Source organism: Boeremia exigua, assembly GCF_020726555.1.
Source record: "Boeremia exigua strain MPI-SDFR-AT-0100 chromosome Unknown C7974scaffold_2, whole genome shotgun sequence".
In the NCBI taxonomy this organism is placed as follows: Eukaryota; Fungi; Ascomycota; class Dothideomycetes; order Pleosporales; family Didymellaceae; genus Boeremia; species Boeremia exigua.
In genome coordinates, this window is record NW_025763519.1 from 3,319,264 (window position 1) to 3,333,830 (window position 14,567).

General features: G+C 57.5%; 7 protein-coding genes across 7 annotated transcripts; 4 read left to right on the forward strand and 3 right to left on the reverse strand.

The window, feature by feature from the left end:
- Window positions 1-623: 623 nt before the first annotated feature.
- On the forward strand, window positions 624-2,460 carry C7974DRAFT_448262 (chaperonin 10-like protein). The gene is made up of 4 exons (XM_046145661.1): window positions 624-758; window positions 922-1,170; window positions 1,237-1,415; window positions 1,523-2,460. Exons 1-4 carry the CDS (start codon window positions 630-632, stop codon window positions 2,064-2,066), a joined length of 1,101 nt encoding a protein of 366 aa, XP_046002183.1. The 5' UTR covers window positions 624-629; the 3' UTR covers window positions 2,067-2,460.
- C7974DRAFT_448272 (uncharacterized protein) lies at window positions 1,919-3,303 on the reverse strand (the record flags this gene model as incomplete). Its single annotated transcript, XM_046145662.1, has 2 exons — window positions 1,919-2,720; window positions 2,847-3,303. The coding sequence occupies 2 exons, from the start codon at window positions 3,301-3,303 to the stop codon at window positions 2,167-2,169; spliced, it is 1,011 nt and encodes a 336-aa protein (XP_046002184.1). The 3' UTR covers window positions 1,919-2,166.
- Window positions 3,304-3,777: 474 nt separating this feature from the next.
- C7974DRAFT_119212 (uncharacterized protein) lies at window positions 3,778-5,745 on the forward strand. Its single transcript, XM_046135122.1, has 4 exons — window positions 3,778-4,295; window positions 4,346-4,646; window positions 4,691-4,907; window positions 4,952-5,745. The coding sequence occupies exons 1-4, from the start codon at window positions 4,251-4,253 to the stop codon at window positions 5,382-5,384; spliced, it is 996 nt and encodes a 331-aa protein (XP_046002185.1). The 5' UTR covers window positions 3,778-4,250; the 3' UTR covers window positions 5,385-5,745.
- C7974DRAFT_119219 (uncharacterized protein) lies at window positions 5,611-6,855 on the reverse strand. Its single transcript, XM_046135123.1, has 3 exons — window positions 6,413-6,855; window positions 6,232-6,319; window positions 5,611-6,083 (listed from the first exon to the last, which is right to left on the reverse strand). The coding sequence occupies exons 1-3, from the start codon at window positions 6,441-6,443 to the stop codon at window positions 5,837-5,839; spliced, it is 366 nt and encodes a 121-aa protein (XP_046002186.1). The 5' UTR covers window positions 6,444-6,855; the 3' UTR covers window positions 5,611-5,836.
- Window positions 6,856-6,877: 22 nt separating this feature from the next.
- C7974DRAFT_387002 (dynein light chain type 1-domain-containing protein) lies at window positions 6,878-7,924 on the reverse strand. Its single transcript, XM_046141117.1, has 7 exons — window positions 7,772-7,924; window positions 7,693-7,715; window positions 7,612-7,645; window positions 7,525-7,559; window positions 7,446-7,472; window positions 7,330-7,399; window positions 6,878-7,283 (listed from the first exon to the last, which is right to left on the reverse strand). The coding sequence occupies exons 1-7, from the start codon at window positions 7,806-7,808 to the stop codon at window positions 7,219-7,221; spliced, it is 291 nt and encodes a 96-aa protein (XP_046002187.1). The 5' UTR covers window positions 7,809-7,924; the 3' UTR covers window positions 6,878-7,218.
- A 101-nt stretch (window positions 7,925-8,025) lies between these two features.
- On the forward strand, window positions 8,026-11,273 carry C7974DRAFT_119352 (uncharacterized protein). The gene is made up of 3 exons (XM_046135125.1): window positions 8,026-8,313; window positions 8,363-9,133; window positions 9,322-11,273. Exons 1-3 carry the CDS (start codon window positions 8,089-8,091, stop codon window positions 10,801-10,803), a joined length of 2,478 nt encoding a protein of 825 aa, XP_046002188.1. The 5' UTR covers window positions 8,026-8,088; the 3' UTR covers window positions 10,804-11,273.
- A 560-nt stretch (window positions 11,274-11,833) lies between these two features.
- C7974DRAFT_293602 (TEA/ATTS domain family-domain-containing protein) lies at window positions 11,834-14,171 on the forward strand (the record flags this gene model as incomplete). Its single annotated transcript, XM_046137663.1, has 3 exons — window positions 11,834-12,269; window positions 12,333-12,509; window positions 12,625-14,171. Coding segments are annotated over 3 exons (2,160 nt in total), but the record flags the coding sequence as incomplete, so codon positions are not given.
- Window positions 14,172-14,567: the final 396 nt, after the last annotated feature.

The following is a 14,567-nucleotide window of genomic DNA, read 5'->3' on the forward strand; positions in this document are numbered from 1 at the left end:
ACTCCCAACTTCCGACAAACCCAACACCGCAGCCACAAATAACGCGATGTCACGACAGTGCTGTGCTTCACTCGCCCGCACTGGGTCGGCTACGTCATACCCACCCCTCCTCCAGTACCTAGTGCAGGTGAGATCTTAGGCTTACTCTGTTGTAGACGCGGATGGGGATGTGGATGTGGATGTGGGGCGCTTAGACGCGTCTACACCCCGCATGCACTACGAACTACGAACTACATACGCAACCGCTATCACGATCGGCCGCGCCGGCGAATCAGATACAGAGGTGGTGAGTGAGCAGCGTGCTGGTGTGCTGGGGGTGCGATTGTGGTCGTCAGCGCGCGGTATGGGTGTATATAGAAAGGGCGCGTGCTGCTGTGATCTGGCTGTGGACTGGCACTGCATTGCATTGCACTGCACTGACGCTGATATATCTTGACCGACCGCCTCTTTGGACAAGACGTTTTGTACTCGACTCTTACACAACCCTCCTCCCACCCCAAAACCCAGATACCACGCCCTCCACTGCTCTCATCTCCACCGCACAGCGCTTTTCTGCGCCTCCTACCCGCCCCTTGCACCTCGCACCTCTACCCGCTTCTCCACCCCCGAAGACGCAGAAGACGCAGAACATGCAGAACCCCTCCATAGTCCTCTACGCGCCCCGCACCGCGTCCCTCGAAGACCGGCCGCTGCCTGCGGCTCCAGGTCCGCACGATGTGGTTGTTCGGATAGCGTTTGTTGGGGTGTGTGGGAGTGATGTGAGACGCCCTCTCCCTCGCTGTTTGCTTTGTCTTCTCCTTCCTCTTTTTCTCACAATTCATACAATACCTCACAAGCTATGTCTTATGCAAGACCTCCCGATCCATCCCTTAATCTGATTCCTCACATCCATCCCTTATCCACCACCCTAACAACCCAAAGGTCCACTTCTGGCGCCACGGCGGCATCTCGCACCCGCTCCCCCCCAGCGGCCTGGTAATGGGCCACGAAGCGTCGGGCACGGTGTCCAGCGTCGGTGCCGCAGTGACGCGCGTCAGCGTTGGTGACGCGGTGGCGGTCGAGCCCGGGGTGCCGTGTCGCCGCTGCAAGATGTGTGTACGGGGGGAGTATCAGTTGTGTGGGGGGATGCGGTTTGCTGCTGCGCCTGGGGCGCCGGGGAAGACGAGGAAGGTGGGGGAGGCTGGCCAGACGAGTAAAGAGGGCGGGGGGGAGAAGGGCAACGAGGGCAAGGAAGAGATAGAAGGGCGGACGCCGGATACGCACGGCGCGCTGGCGAAGTACTTCGTCGTGCCCGAGGAATTGGTGTACCGGCTGGACGGCGTGGGGCTGCAGGAGGGTGTGCTCGTCGAGCCGGCGGCGGTCGCGGTGCATGCTGTGCGGCTGGGGCGCGTGGAGGCCGGGGAGACGGTTGTTATGTGAGTCCTCGCATTTCTTTACGCTGTTTGAGATGCGCTCTTTGAGATGCGTCTTATTTGAGCAGCACTGTTTAAGCTCCGCTGTTGAGCACTGCTGACGCACACAGCATGGGCTCCGGCACCGTGGGCCTGCTCTGCGCCGCCGTGGCGCGGCAGTTCGGCGCGCACCGCGTGCTGCTCGTGGATATCCTGGAGCGGAAACTAGAATTCGCGCGGGGCTGGCTGGGAGTCGAGACGTTCTGCGCCGACACCACCACGGCGCCCGAAGAAGACGCGGAGCGGATGCTGGCGCAGTTCGGGCTGAGCGAGGGCGACATCGACACGGTGATCGAGGCATCGGGGGCGGCGTCGAGTGTGAACATGGGCGTGCGCTTGGTCCGGCCGGGGGGCAAGTATGTGCAGGTCGGGGTTGGGCAGGCGAAGATCGAGTTCCCGATTGTGGCGGTCAGCAACAAGGAGTTGTTGTTCCGCGGGTGTTTTCGCTACGGGCCGGGCGATTTCGAGTTGGCGCTGAAGTTCATCGCGAAGGGGCTGATTCAGGTCAAGCCGTTGATTAGCTCGGTGACGCCGTTTGAGGATGCGACGGAGGCGTGGGAGAAGACGGCGAGAGGGGAGGGGATCAAGAACTTGATTGAGGGCGTCAAGGACTGAGTGGAGGTCTGTCGCCGTAATGAATCGTCTTCCTGGTATAACATCCCTTCACCCATTTCTTGTAGCCATCTCACGTCCCTGTGCGCCGATGGTCTTCAGTCTATGCACCCTCATCCGCCTCCTCCCTGTCGCTCTCCTCTTCACTCTCCTCCCCCTCCTCTTCGTCATCCTCAACAGCCCACGTCCCCGGCCGATACGCCCCCGACCCGCGATCATATGCGCTCTGGTCACGTGCGAACTCCGCGCTCGTGTACCATCGGTGAGCGCGCTTGTAGGAGGGGTAGGCGGGCGGGGAGTCGGAGGGATCGGCGAGGGAGGAGGCAGTGTTGATGAAGGTGACGCGCTCGTCATGGCGAGCGGTCTTGGAGGGAGGCGGTGGGGAGGGAGAGGTTCGTCGGCGCTTGAGGGAGGATGGTGGGGGCGGGCGCTGGAGGGCGGGTGGTGGTGGTGGTGGTGGTGGTGGTGTTGAGGGCGCAGGCTGGGTGGCTCCAGGTGGCGAGGGAGGAGGGGATGGAGGAGGGTTGAGGGTGTTGGAGGATCCATCTGTGTCGGCTCGGCGGGGCAGGTCGTCTCGAGTCGTCGTGTCCCAGCGCGAGCGAGGTGGTGTTGAATGTGGACGGTCTGTCGGCCTCGGAGTGATTCCTGGGCCTTGAGCTTTCGAGTTAGATCCACGTTGCGTCTTGTCATCCGTTGTGCTGGTGTCTCCAACTCTTCACTGCTGTCTGCTACACCGTCCACCTCGAGTTGAGGTGACGTGCCATCGTTGGTGTAGCTGCATACCTTCGTTCACCCCCTCGACGCCCGACCTGACTGCCTCCACGGGCTGCTCGTCGTCCCCGAGGTACTTGTACCCCGGGATCCGACTGCACTCACCCTCCACCTCCCGCCACAGCGCAAAAGCCAGACCCAGCTGGAGTCCCCAGCGCCTCTCGTCATCGCCCTCACCGCGGAGCCTTCTCAGCAGCTCCAAGTCGCGGTGCAAGTCAATCTTTGCAAGCCGCCACCGGCGCGTGAGCGACCGGTGGACGGCTCGCTCCTGCCTCCCACTCAGGTCATCCCCAGCCATTGCCTTGGCCCTGGACGCGAAGATGCCGCCGCGACGCTCCAGCGCGGCTTGGATCTCGACGATGCCCGCGACGTGCTGGCGGACCACGCACTTTGGACAGTCGAGCATCCGAGCCGCGGTCAGCTTCTGGCGCAGGCTGGGGAATACTGGGTGGTTGCAGGTCTTCTGCATGGTGAGATCTTAGACGGTTGGGCTGTTTGGGAGGAAGTCGGGAATAGTGACAATTGTAAAGAGGGTATAGAAGACGACTTGAAGAGTTTGTACTTGTAACGAAAGAATTTTGACGAGAAGCAAACGGTTTTGTGGGTTCTGAAGTGAAGGTGAAAGTGAAAGCTTTCCATCGGCATGTTGCATTCACCGTCGAATTCGTTTGCTGTCAGACACGGGCGTGATCTAAAGCAAAATCGTAGCATGTGATCGATTCCGAAGAGATAGCTTCATCATCATGGCGGCTGAAGAGAATATACCTACCTTACATGTCACTGTGTGGTGTTGAGGCTTGGCAGTGTGGTCTGGCATCCGGAATTCGTTCTGATACACAAACTCACATTCGGAGTGAATGGTTTCCAGAGTATATATCAGGAGAAATTAATGACTTCCAGCCTACATGTGGTGATCTGGGTGCCTGAACCAGTCATGATGAAGTAAATTCCGCATGGCATCGAGTTGCTTGTTTGTCGCCTCCAACTGTCTTTAGGGTCTGCTCGGATGACCTTGAAGGAAACCATCCTAAACATAGTTACTACCCTAGGCACGTCCGACCAGCCGTCTGGTGAAACGTAGCATGGGCTCTTCCTCGTTAAGTATACGCTTAAACGGAGGTCCTTATGTGTGGTTCTGCGCTGATTGGCTGAGATCAAGATAGTTTGGATCATACAAAGTGCGGGCCGAATGAGTCTGGGTAGAGAATAACGAGGGAAACATCCCAAAGTTAGTATGTCATACATCGCGTTATCACGACGCTCGTTGTGGAGTGCAGATCGGAGTTTGGGCAGAGACCGATGACGTTTTCCTTAGCGCAATCGTGAGCTTCGAGCTTGCCGGCGCAACCTCTCGCTCTCTGCTGACGCCTCCAATTGCACCCCACTCACCCATCCATCTGGTCAATTCGTCTCGAGATGTTCGCCAGACAGTTTTTCCGCCCGGCTAAGCAGCTGCAGCAGGTGCGCGCGTCTCCCGACATACACCATACCCATCGGCTGACAAACCACAGCAAGTCCGCCGTTATGCGTCTGAGGCGCCCAAGTCCGGCAACAAGAGCGTCCTCTACACTGGTCTCGGCGCGGCCGGCCTGGCCGGTGCCTACCTCTACATGAGGGGCGGCGAGGTGCCCTCGGCTGCCGATGTGAAGAAGATCCCCGCGCTGAAGGGCGAGGCCAAGAAGGCCTTCACTGGCGGCGACCAGGGCTTCCTGTCGCTGGTGCTCGAGAAGTCGGAGATCATCAACCACAACACCAAGAAGCTCACCTTCAAGCTGCCCGAGGAGGACCAGGAGAGCGGCCTGCCCGTGGCCTGTACGTCGAGCGCGCATCCCCATCGACCCTGCTGACAGAACTAGCTGCCGTCATCACCAAGTACAAGGGCCCGGAGATGCAGAAGCCCGTCATCCGCCCATACACGCCCATCAGCGACGTGGACCAGCAGGGCACCGTCGACTTCATCATCAAGAAGTACAACGGCGGCCCCATGTCCGAGCACATGCACAACCTCGAGCCCGGGCAGCGACTTGATATCAAGGGCCCTATCCCAAAATATCAGTGGAGCGAAAATAAACAGTCGGTACCCTTTTCTCTTAGTCCCCACTTGCTGACAAGTTTAGTGAACACATTGCCCTGATCGCCGGCGGCACTGGCATCACGCCCATGTGGCAGACCGCACGCGCCATCTTCAAGAACCCCAACGATAAGACCAAGGTCACCCTGATCTTCGGCAACCTGACCGAGGAGGACATCCTGATGAAGCGCGAGTGGGAGGAGCTCGAGAACACGTACCCGCAGCGCTTCCGCGCCTTCTACGTGCTCGACAACCCGCCCGAGTCGTGGCAGGGCGGCAAGGGCCACATCACCAAGGAGCTGCTGAAGACGGTGCTGCCGGAGCCCAAGCAGGGCGACAAGGTCAAGATCTTCGTCTGCGGGCCTCCGGGCCTGTACAAGGCCATCAGCGGCGGCAAGAAGAGCCCCCAGGACCAGGGCGAGCTGGACGGCTACCTGAAGGAGCTCGGCTACAGCAAGGACCAGGTGTACAAGTTCTAGATGGGCGTGTTGTAGGATATGTCGGTAGATATAGATTCCCCGTCAGCAAGCGACCGGTTCTCGATATACATCGAGGGTGTAAAACGTGACCACGTGTGTTGAGCTCACTGTACTGGGTTACAACATGAAGCACCGTCAACCGTATCACAGCACGCTGCAATCACTTGTAGCCGCCCATAAACGTCCCACAGCGATCCATCCAGCGCCGATAGACTCTCTGACACGCACTCTGCACACGCCCTCGCAAACCACGCCGCGAACCTCAACCCGCGAAAATATCTCGCATTACCGCAGTCATTAAATATAGAAAGAGAACCCCGTGGTATCAGCCCGCCCAAACGCCCAACGAACCCATCTCGCCCCGACTCAAACACCGCACAGTCTGCGTCTGCGCTCACCCTCGCCCTCAAACACAGCCCCCGCTTCTCCCACCTACTACCCTCTTGCCGTGCTCACTTATACTGCGGGACCCCACTCGGCGGCTGCCCTCCCTGTCCCTGTCCCTGTCCGCCTCCATTACCGCCATGCATCATCACCGCCGGCCCCTGAGCGTGCCCAGAGCCACCGCTGCTCATCTGCTGCTGCACGTCCGGGCGGTACTTGACGTCCTGCCAGAAATTGCACACGTGGCAGCCGACTTCGTGGTAGGGTTTTAGCGAGAAGGGGATTAGGGGGACGAAGCAGAATGTGAACCATTGCCTGTGTGGCGTTAGTGTTGCGGTTACATAGGCTGTATATAGCGTGGGGAGGGGGGAAGGCGGAGGACTAGGGGGGAGGCGAGAGTTAAGGGGGGAAGGTGGAGGTGCAAGTGTAGGTGTAGGTGTAGGTGTAGGGAGTGTACACGCACCACCGCTTCATCACCCGTCCAGAGAAGTTGCCGCAGTTCTGGCATTGCACGGTGATGTGCTCGGCGCCTGCGAGCTGCGACTGGAACGCTGCGGCGTGTTAGCATGCGTGTTTGTGGTTTGTGTCTTGTCGCTTGCGCGCGAGCGAGTCGCTTGCGAGCGGCGCAAAGAAGGGGGGCGTACTGTGCGTGCCGCACGTGAAGAAGAAGAACATGTTGTGCGGTTTCTAGCTTGAGCTGGAGCTTGAGCTGGAGCTGGAGCTGGCGTCGCGGGAGGCTAGTGGTGTAGCGCGGGTGCGGGTTTGTGGCGGTCGATCGCGGAGGCTGCGGAGGTGGAGCGGTGGAGCGATGCGACGCAAGGGAACGCGAGGCCGGGAGAGCTGGGGGTGGGCGTCGCACGGAGCGCGTTTGATTGTAGAGTAGTATTCAGGGCGCAAAAGCTGGGATACGAGGGATTCGGGGGGAGCAAGGCCAGGCTACTGCTGGGTTTAATGAGGGAGCTCGTGGGTGTTGGCGCCGAGCTGGGCGCGTCATCGCCGCGGGCTCAGCCACACTCGCGGCGGGTGCTGGGTGGCGCGCAATGTGCCTGTACTTCGTACGTACGTGGAATGCATCACGCGTTGGGTTGAAGATTGTGGGGTGGGCATGGTGGGTGATTGATGAATGTTTGTATTTGCGCCCTTTCTGGCTGGCTATGGGCTTCCAATGCCTCAAAGAAACTCGCGATCGTCGTGTCCAGACAAGAAGCACTGCTTTCGGGCTCCGTGACCTCCCCGCATTAGATGCCGCTGAATAACCGGGTACCGTAGCGTACACTCAACCGCTGATCATCAACAAAAGTTACAATCCCGATCACGTGCCGGCTTGTGACAATGATCAGGACGTCTCTAAACATAGGTCTGGGTAGGAAGTCCCAGAGTTCCAGCAGTGCAGCACGTGAAATTCAATGCTAACTCCAGACGGCCAACGGTACTCAAATCCAGACGGTGCTTACTGGGTCTTGAACAGGAGGATGGCGCAGTGTCCGAGGTAGAAGTAGATGAAGTGCTTGGTTTCTGTAACATATCAGCCTGGACGCGTCGTGGACGGCGTTGAGCCTACCATGAGTGACGAAACTGCCAAAGTTCCTGCCCACGATGCAATGCCATGTTGCGCCCTTGCGGTTGTCGAACTGTCCATAAGTTAGTTGGTACTTACAGCAGCACTCGGCTACTCACCTCCTTCTTGATGTACTGCGCAATGTCCTTTCACAGTCAGTACACTCAAGCTATACAGCATCAGATAGGCCGGAGCTACCTTCTCGATGGTGAACTGCTCCATTGCTTGCTGTGCTACCCTGCTGTCAGCGTTTCAATCAGCCGCACTGGAGTGGAGCTCACTCACCAACTTCGATCGCCTCATTCTGCATCTCCTCACTCTACGTTCTGTCAGCAGCGCCACATGCTGGTAACACAGCGTTCCTACCATGTCCGCAGACTTGATCTGCGCTGTTCAATATCAGCTCGTGCTCAAGTGGCAGCGGAGTGCATATAGGGGGCCTTACCCTCTTGCTTCTGAACATCCGACTTCTCGCTGGCCATGTTGACGGGTGGAGAGTAGTACGTGTGTCGGCTTAGCTATGTTGACGGAAAATGGTGGCGGTAAGCAAGCGCTAAGGTAAAGCGTTGTGTTTGTTGTAGTGCTCGGTGTTGGTGTTGTAGGCCAAACAGCAGGAGCCACCAGCCGATCGGTTCGGCCTATCGCAGCGCTAGCGCGCAATGACGCTGAAATTTCTCGAAATGTTCTGCAGGCGCTTTCCTGCTACACTCACTCGCTTCTGTGCTTCGCTTGAGCAGGCCACAGCTCTTTTTGCACTGCAGCATGGAGTCGTCGCGTATCTTTGTGCGCGGGCTGCCGCCCAAGTTCTCCGAGGACGACGTGCGCAAGCACTTTGCCAAATTCCCCGTCACAGACGTCAAGTTCTTCCCGCACCGCCGCATCGGCTATGTTGGCTACAAGACGCCCGAGGACGCCGCAAAGGCCGTCAAGTACTTCAACAAGACCTTCATCAGGATGACCAAGATCTTCGTCGAGATTGCGCGTCCAGTATGCTTGCCACTGCCATGCCATTGAGATTAAGCTAATATAACTACAGATTGCAGATGAGCTGTTGCCAAAGTCACGGAGACAGATCAGGGACGAGCAGGCGGCACCCAAGACCGACGACTACTTCCCGCCGCCAAAAGAGGACAATGCTCTGAAGCGCAAGCGAGAGGCGGCCGAGCAGGACCCTAAGCTGAAGGAATTCCTCGAGGTCTACCAGCCGCCTTCGAAAACGAACATCTGGACCGAGGGCGATGCGCAGGTTGCTGCAGGCAATGCGACGGCGGTCGCGGAGCCGGTACAAGATGTTGTCGTGCCCGCTGACGAGAGTGACGACGAGTATCAAGTCATATCAAAGAAGCCAAAGGTCGTCGAGGCGCCGCAGGAAGTCACCGAAGAGGCATCACCCGTCGTCGCGGCGGCGCCTGTAAATCATGTCGAGGCTGCTACGTCCGAGATTGCAGACGTCGCCATGCCGGACGTGCCAGACTCTGCTCCGGCTGATCAACCACCAACGACTGACGATGACTGGCTTCGATCACGAACAAATCGACTGCTGGATCTTGTTGAAGACGATGACGTTCCTGTCGCCCCGGCATCAGCACCGACCAAGCCTGCTGCCGAGAAGCGCGATTCACCAGTAGCTCCCACTCATCAACCTGACGTGCCAACACAACCCGTTGTCGAGCCTGCTACTGACTCGGCGCCGTCCGAAGAGGACAAAATCCGAGAGACTGGCCGTCTTTACCTTCGCAACCTCCACTTCGATGTTACTGAAGAAGACATCAGGAACCAGTTCTCACAATTCGGCTCGCTTGATGAAGTAAGTCTTACCCATCTTTTATTCCCCACTCGCTTTAGGATGAATGTCAAGATAGGGACAACTGATGCTACGGCATTTGAAGTGACCTTGTGAGAGTATTTTAGTAGATGTCTCTCTGATCTGATACTGGCGAATTCTGTCTTGCTACACGACACAACGTCTGCGCGAACAATCACTGACGAATTCAGATACATGTACCGCTGAAGAAGATCGACGGTAAAGGCAAGGGCTTCGCCTTTGTGCAGTTCAAAGACCCAGAGGATGCTGTCAAGGCTTTTGACGAGAGCGATGGCACCATCTTCCAGGGAAGGCTGCTGCATATCATCTCAGCGAAGGCGAAGAAAGACACCAAACTTGACGAGTTTGAGATTTCCAAGTTGCCACTGAAGAAGCAGAAGGAGATCCGCCGAAAGCAAGATGTTGTCAAGGCTACGTTCAACTGGAACTCCCTCTATCTCAATGCCGATGCCGTCATGTCTACTCTGGCAAGCCGCATGGGCATCAGCAAAGCAGAGCTGCTGGATCCCACATCTTCGGACGCCGCTGTCAAACAGGCCCACGCCGAAACCCACATCATCCAAGAGACCAAGAACTATTTCGCTCAACACGGTGTCGATCTTGAAGCCTTCAAGACCAGTGCCAAGGGTGACACCGCAGTCTTGGTGAAGAACATCCCACACTCTGTGACGCCCGACGAACTGCGCAAGACATTCGAAGAGCATGGCAAGGTCACCAAGTTCCTTATGCCTCCGACAGGCATGACCGCTATTGCTGAGTTCTCGAATGCCGCCGAGGCGAAGACTGCATTCATGGCCCTGTCTTATCGTAAGATGAAGGACTCCATCCTGTACCTTGAGAAGGCGCCTAAAGACCTGTTCAAGGAGGGCTTCGTGGCGCCTTCGGTTCAAGCCGTAACTGGCGACAAGACAGATGCCAAGCTCAGCGCAACAGATCTGCTTGAAGAGGCGCCTGAACCCGATGCGTCAAACACCGCCACCCTCTACGTCCGCAACCTCAACTTCTCCACGACAACCGACCGTCTCACTGAGACTTTCAAGCCTTTGTCTGGCTTCCGTAGCGCCAGGGTGAAGACGAAGATTGACCCGAAGCGAGGCGTGTTGTCGATGGGTTTTGGGTTTGTTGAATTCGACACCCCTGAAGCGGCGGCCGCAGCGCAGCAAACTTTGGACGGCCGCGATCTGGAAGGCCACAAGCTGCAGATCAAGGCATCCCACAAGGGCGCAGACGCCGCCGAGGAGCGTCGCAAAGATGACGCTTCGAAGAAGGCGGCGAGCACCAAGATTCTTATTAAGAATTTGCCCTTTGAAGCTAGCAAGAAGGAGGTCCGCGCCTTGTTCACCCCTTACGGCCAGCTTCGGTCCGTTAGGGTGCCCAAGAAGTTCGATTCGTCTTCACGTGGTTTCGGTTTCGCTGAATTCACAACCAAACGCGATGCTGTCAATGCTATGAACGCCTTGAAGAACACCCATCTACTCGGTCGACGACTGGTTCTTGCATTTGCTGAGACCGAGTCGGACGATCCTGAGAAGGAACTGGAGAAGATGCAGCAGAAGATGGGGGCACAAGCCAACAAGGTCGCCCTGCAGAAGCTCACCGCAGGCGGCCGGCAGAAGTTTAACGTTGCAGGCAACGACGAGCTAGATGAATGAGCGTAGAGCGCGTGCGTATTTGGACTGGTAAATTGCAAACTCTGCGCGTCACTGCCAGGCAGTGCCGTCCCTAACGGCATCCCTTACCTCATCGGCCTAAAAGACGTGGCCCGCCCTTCGCAAATGACCCCGCGGTGCACTAGAAGCGGGCCAGGTCACACCTTGCACACAGCTTCTACATGTAAGTCACCGCAACGTTAGCCGCGACCGGATTCACTCACAGAGACCTGGATCAATGGGCATGGCCACCACACTGGGTCTCAGTCACTGAGACACAACGAGCAAGGCAGCCACAGACGAGATGCTTGTCGATCATACGAACTCGACTCACAAATCTGTTGTTGACCACTGACATTCATTCTTGCTCAAAGCATTCCAAGCCGAGTTCTCCCTCGCACACATCCAATCAGATGACGGTTGATCAGTCGGCAATTACCCGATGCCCTTGCTCCCACTGCTAACCAGGCAATATTTACCATTCCAACAGACTAAGGAATCGCGAAGAGTGTAATTACTTAGGCAACAAGCGAAATGGCGATAGGTGGGCGAGAATGGTGTCCGTAGGTAGCGTGTTAGCCTAATCTTATGCTCGTCGGGATGCTACCTTGGTGACCGATCTTGCATCCACTTCAAGTATAGCCGAGTCCTATCGTACCTGTCAGACGCCTCCCCTTGGGTGCACCGCAAGTCCAGTTCCTTCTGCCAAGCGGCCCTCTCCTCTGAGGGTTGGTCGTTGGGGCACCCTCTTATATCATCGATCAGTGTCTGCATACCTTTGCCACATACTCGAACCGCATTCTCTTATTTCTCTTTTACAATCCAGTCACTCATTGCTCCAACTGCCTAACGTTCCTTCCGTTTCTGCCTGAAGTTGCAAAAATTATCATTCTTACCCTTAATTCACTCCATTCTTTAGACTCTTCACATACCAAACATCACTATGGAACTGCAACACCACCAATCTGGTGTACTACCTGTTAACGGCTCAGCACTGAACACACCAGTGATTGGAACACCACTAGACGGCTCATCATCACAGCATCGCGGCGTCCTTCAGGAACGATCCGCCAACTGGCCACTCGAGAACACAGCCTCACCACTCTCAGGAGCACAACACCCACCGCTCAAACTGTCTCGAAGTCAAAGCCCTATCGAAAATGCTTACCCGCAGCAGGCCACCGCCGCGGGGAACTACTACACCGGCAGCTTACATGCTCAGCACATGGGCTTGGCAGGATGTGGAGTAGAGAGGTCTGAGAAGCAAATCGCCCGAGAGATCAAGCGGCTGTATGCACTACTAGACCGATCAGACAAATACCAAAAATACAGAGAAAAACAGCCCGTTTTAACGATACGAGAATTCATTGAGAGGGAGGAAAGAGAAGCAAAGATGAAGATCGACAAGGACAACAAAAGCCCGGAAAAGAGCGTTTGGCCCGAGTTTTTGGAACTCGCATTCTGGAGAGGTGAGTGCATGGCCTAGACTCGTCTGGAGTTTTTGAATGCTTGGGGCTGACGAGAAACGACAGCCCTGATCAGATGGCCACCCATGGGTCGCAAGAAGTTTATGCTTGATGGTGCCCTCCGCGGCCGCAATGAACTCATTCAGGATTCGATATGCAAGGATACGGGAATCAGGCGAGACCGCAAACAAGTATCGAGCCATCTCCAAGTGCTCAAGCAGCATCTTAAAGATCAACCTGGTGGTAAGTACCCCGGCCGTCGTTTTGTTCGAGCATGTCAGTCCCCAGAAATATGTGGAGCTTTGTCGTTGCTAGGGATTGCCTGACTCGCGGAAGAGGCTGACACACCACGCGACAGTGCTTGTATATATGGCAACAAAAGACGAAGACAAGAAACGCCACCGGGGGAGGGATGCTGCGAACTCGTATCACCTGTCCCACTTGGGCGGACGCCACCATCCGCAGCAGCGCGTGGGCAGCGGCTCCAAATACGACTACAACGCTTCTGCACCCTTCTGGAGCAGCATTGGCTCGATGCACTCGTCCCTGGGTCTGGGCTTGAACGGTGTATCTGGCATCGCGCCTTACACAGTGACCGACTTCACAATGCTGGTCGAGGATTCCGATCAACCCGTGCACGACTTCACGCAGCTTTCGGGAGACGGAAGACAACAAGACCTGCATGTTACCGATACTTCGATGTGGAACCGGCAGTACCCTGAATTCGCATTTCTCCAGAAGCAGGCTGATGAGTGGACTAAGAAGCACCAAAAGGTCCTGGTGTGCGACGCGTCTATAAAAGTCATGACTGAAACACGGCCGAATGCGCACCTCTCTATCGCTTTTGATCTGCACTCTCAGCGGGATCTTCGACCTTTTGAGTCCTTGGTCTGCACCACTCGGTTTTACGATGATGGGAAGATGGATACCGATCCACAATTCGATGGGCCGCACCATCACGATCTCAAAGAACACCGCACGTCGTGCGAATACACTGCTGACCCACACAGTAGCAGCGGCCGTTTACGCCTGGCATTCGGCTCGAGATTCTGGGTCAACAGGATGTCAAAGTATCAGAGCCTGCGGCACAAAGACGAAAATCTTGTCAGTCGCTCCTTGATGAGACTCACGGCAACACAAGACGTGTACGGCGTCAACCCTAGCGGCGCCGCAGAATGCGTCCTCACAATCCTCTGGCGATTCCGCCAAACCCGCGACTCCGCCGAAGTAGGCGTAATGAAATGGCGCGCCGTATCCTTCGGCAACCCCCAAACCAGTCTGAAGCAGGAGTGGGCCAAGCAAGAAAGCATCGACGACATCAGCGACGAGCTCCTCGAAATCGCAACCACCCAGCCCACACACTCCAACCCGCTCTACCACCCCCTCGCCTACGCAGTCCAACCCTACCAAACCCAGCCCCCGCAACTCCACATCGACACCCTCACAGCCTGGCCCTGCACCGCGCCCGACCTCGCCACCCCGTCGGCCTCCGCCGCCCCCAGCACCGCAACCGACCACTCCTTCGCCTCGCTCCCCAACCTCTCCCACTCCCAGGACACCGCCTCGGGCTTCGACGCAAACGACTTCGACTTCACCGGCGGCCGCATCGACATCAGCGGCGCCTTCTCGCCCGCCATCATGGCGCAGTACGAAACCTACTCGCAGCCCAGCGACCTCGGCGGCCTGAACGCCCTCGCGGGGATGGACCACCAGTCGCTGCTCGACATGGGGCTCAGCGCACACGACATCGCGAGTATCGGCGTCACGCCTGTACTCGACCCCTCGCTGTCTGCGCTGGGTGTCGCGGACCCCGCCCCCGGCCAGCCCTGCTACAGCACCAAGCCGCTGCCCGCGTGGGCCCACAGCAACGCCGCCCTGATCAGCTCGCTGGAGTCCCAGGCCGAGAGCGCCGCGTACGTGTCGCCGTGGTCCGGGCGGCACGCGCAGCACCAGCAGCAGCATTCGCACCAGCACAACCAGCACTCGCACAACCAGCACTCGCATACCCAACACCAGCACCAGCATCACAATCAACACCAGCACCACAGCCAACAAAACCACCACACCACGCACCTCTCCCACCTCCCCACCTACCCCGACGACCTCCTCCCCAACCCCCCCTCACTACCCCCCAACCTCTGGAACCTCGCGAGCCCGTTCCACGAGGACACGAGCTCGGGCGCCGCGCACCTGGGCAGCCTGCTGTCTTTGTCGGGCCACGGGACCGGGCTGGGCGTGAACGGGATGGAGCGCAAGGATAGCATGCAGGCGGGGTTGGGCGTGGGGGTGAGCAGTGTGGGG

Excerpts from the sequence above, each read along its gene's own strand:
- C7974DRAFT_448262 (XM_046145661.1), top strand. The coding sequence starts at position 630 with ATGCAGAACCCCTCCATAGTCCTCTACGCGCCCCGCACCGCGTCCCTC. Across the intron at positions 759-921 it reads TTGGGGTGTGTGGGAGTGAT|GTCCACTTCTGGCGCCACGG; the intron begins GTGAGACGCCCT and ends AACAACCCAAAG. Across the intron at positions 1,171-1,236 it reads CGCCGGGGAAGACGAGGAAG|ATAGAAGGGCGGACGCCGGA; the intron begins GTGGGGGAGGCT and ends GGCAAGGAAGAG.
- C7974DRAFT_119212 (XM_046135122.1), top strand. The coding sequence starts at position 4,251 with ATGTTCGCCAGACAGTTTTTCCGCCCGGCTAAGCAGCTGCAGCAG. Across the intron at positions 4,296-4,345 it reads CGGCTAAGCAGCTGCAGCAG|CAAGTCCGCCGTTATGCGTC; the intron begins GTGCGCGCGTCT and ends GACAAACCACAG. Across the intron at positions 4,647-4,690 it reads GAGCGGCCTGCCCGTGGCCT|CTGCCGTCATCACCAAGTAC; the intron begins GTACGTCGAGCG and ends TGACAGAACTAG.
- C7974DRAFT_119219 (XM_046135123.1), bottom strand. The coding sequence starts at position 6,443 with ATGTTCTTCTTCTTCACGTGCGGCACGCACA. Across the intron at positions 6,320-6,412 it reads CTTCACGTGCGGCACGCACA|CGTTCCAGTCGCAGCTCGCA; the intron begins GTACGCCCCCCT and ends AACACGCCGCAG. Across the intron at positions 6,084-6,231 it reads GGACGGGTGATGAAGCGGTG|GCAATGGTTCACATTCTGCT; the intron begins GTGCGTGTACAC and ends AACGCCACACAG.
- C7974DRAFT_387002 (XM_046141117.1), bottom strand. The coding sequence starts at position 7,808 with ATGGCCAGCGAGAAGTCGGATGTTCAGAAGCAAGAGG. Across the intron at positions 7,646-7,692 it reads AGATCAAGTCTGCGGACATG|AGTGAGGAGATGCAGAATGA; the intron begins GTAGGAACGCTG and ends GACAGAACGTAG. Across the intron at positions 7,560-7,611 it reads GAATGAGGCGATCGAAGTTG|CACAGCAAGCAATGGAGCAG; the intron begins GTGAGTGAGCTC and ends ACAGCAGGGTAG.
- C7974DRAFT_119352 (XM_046135125.1), top strand. The coding sequence starts at position 8,089 with ATGGAGTCGTCGCGTATCTTTGTGCGCGGGCTGCCGCCCAAGTTCTCC. Across the intron at positions 8,314-8,362 it reads TCGTCGAGATTGCGCGTCCA|ATTGCAGATGAGCTGTTGCC; the intron begins GTATGCTTGCCA and ends ATATAACTACAG. Across the intron at positions 9,134-9,321 it reads AATTCGGCTCGCTTGATGAA|ATACATGTACCGCTGAAGAA; the intron begins GTAAGTCTTACC and ends TGACGAATTCAG.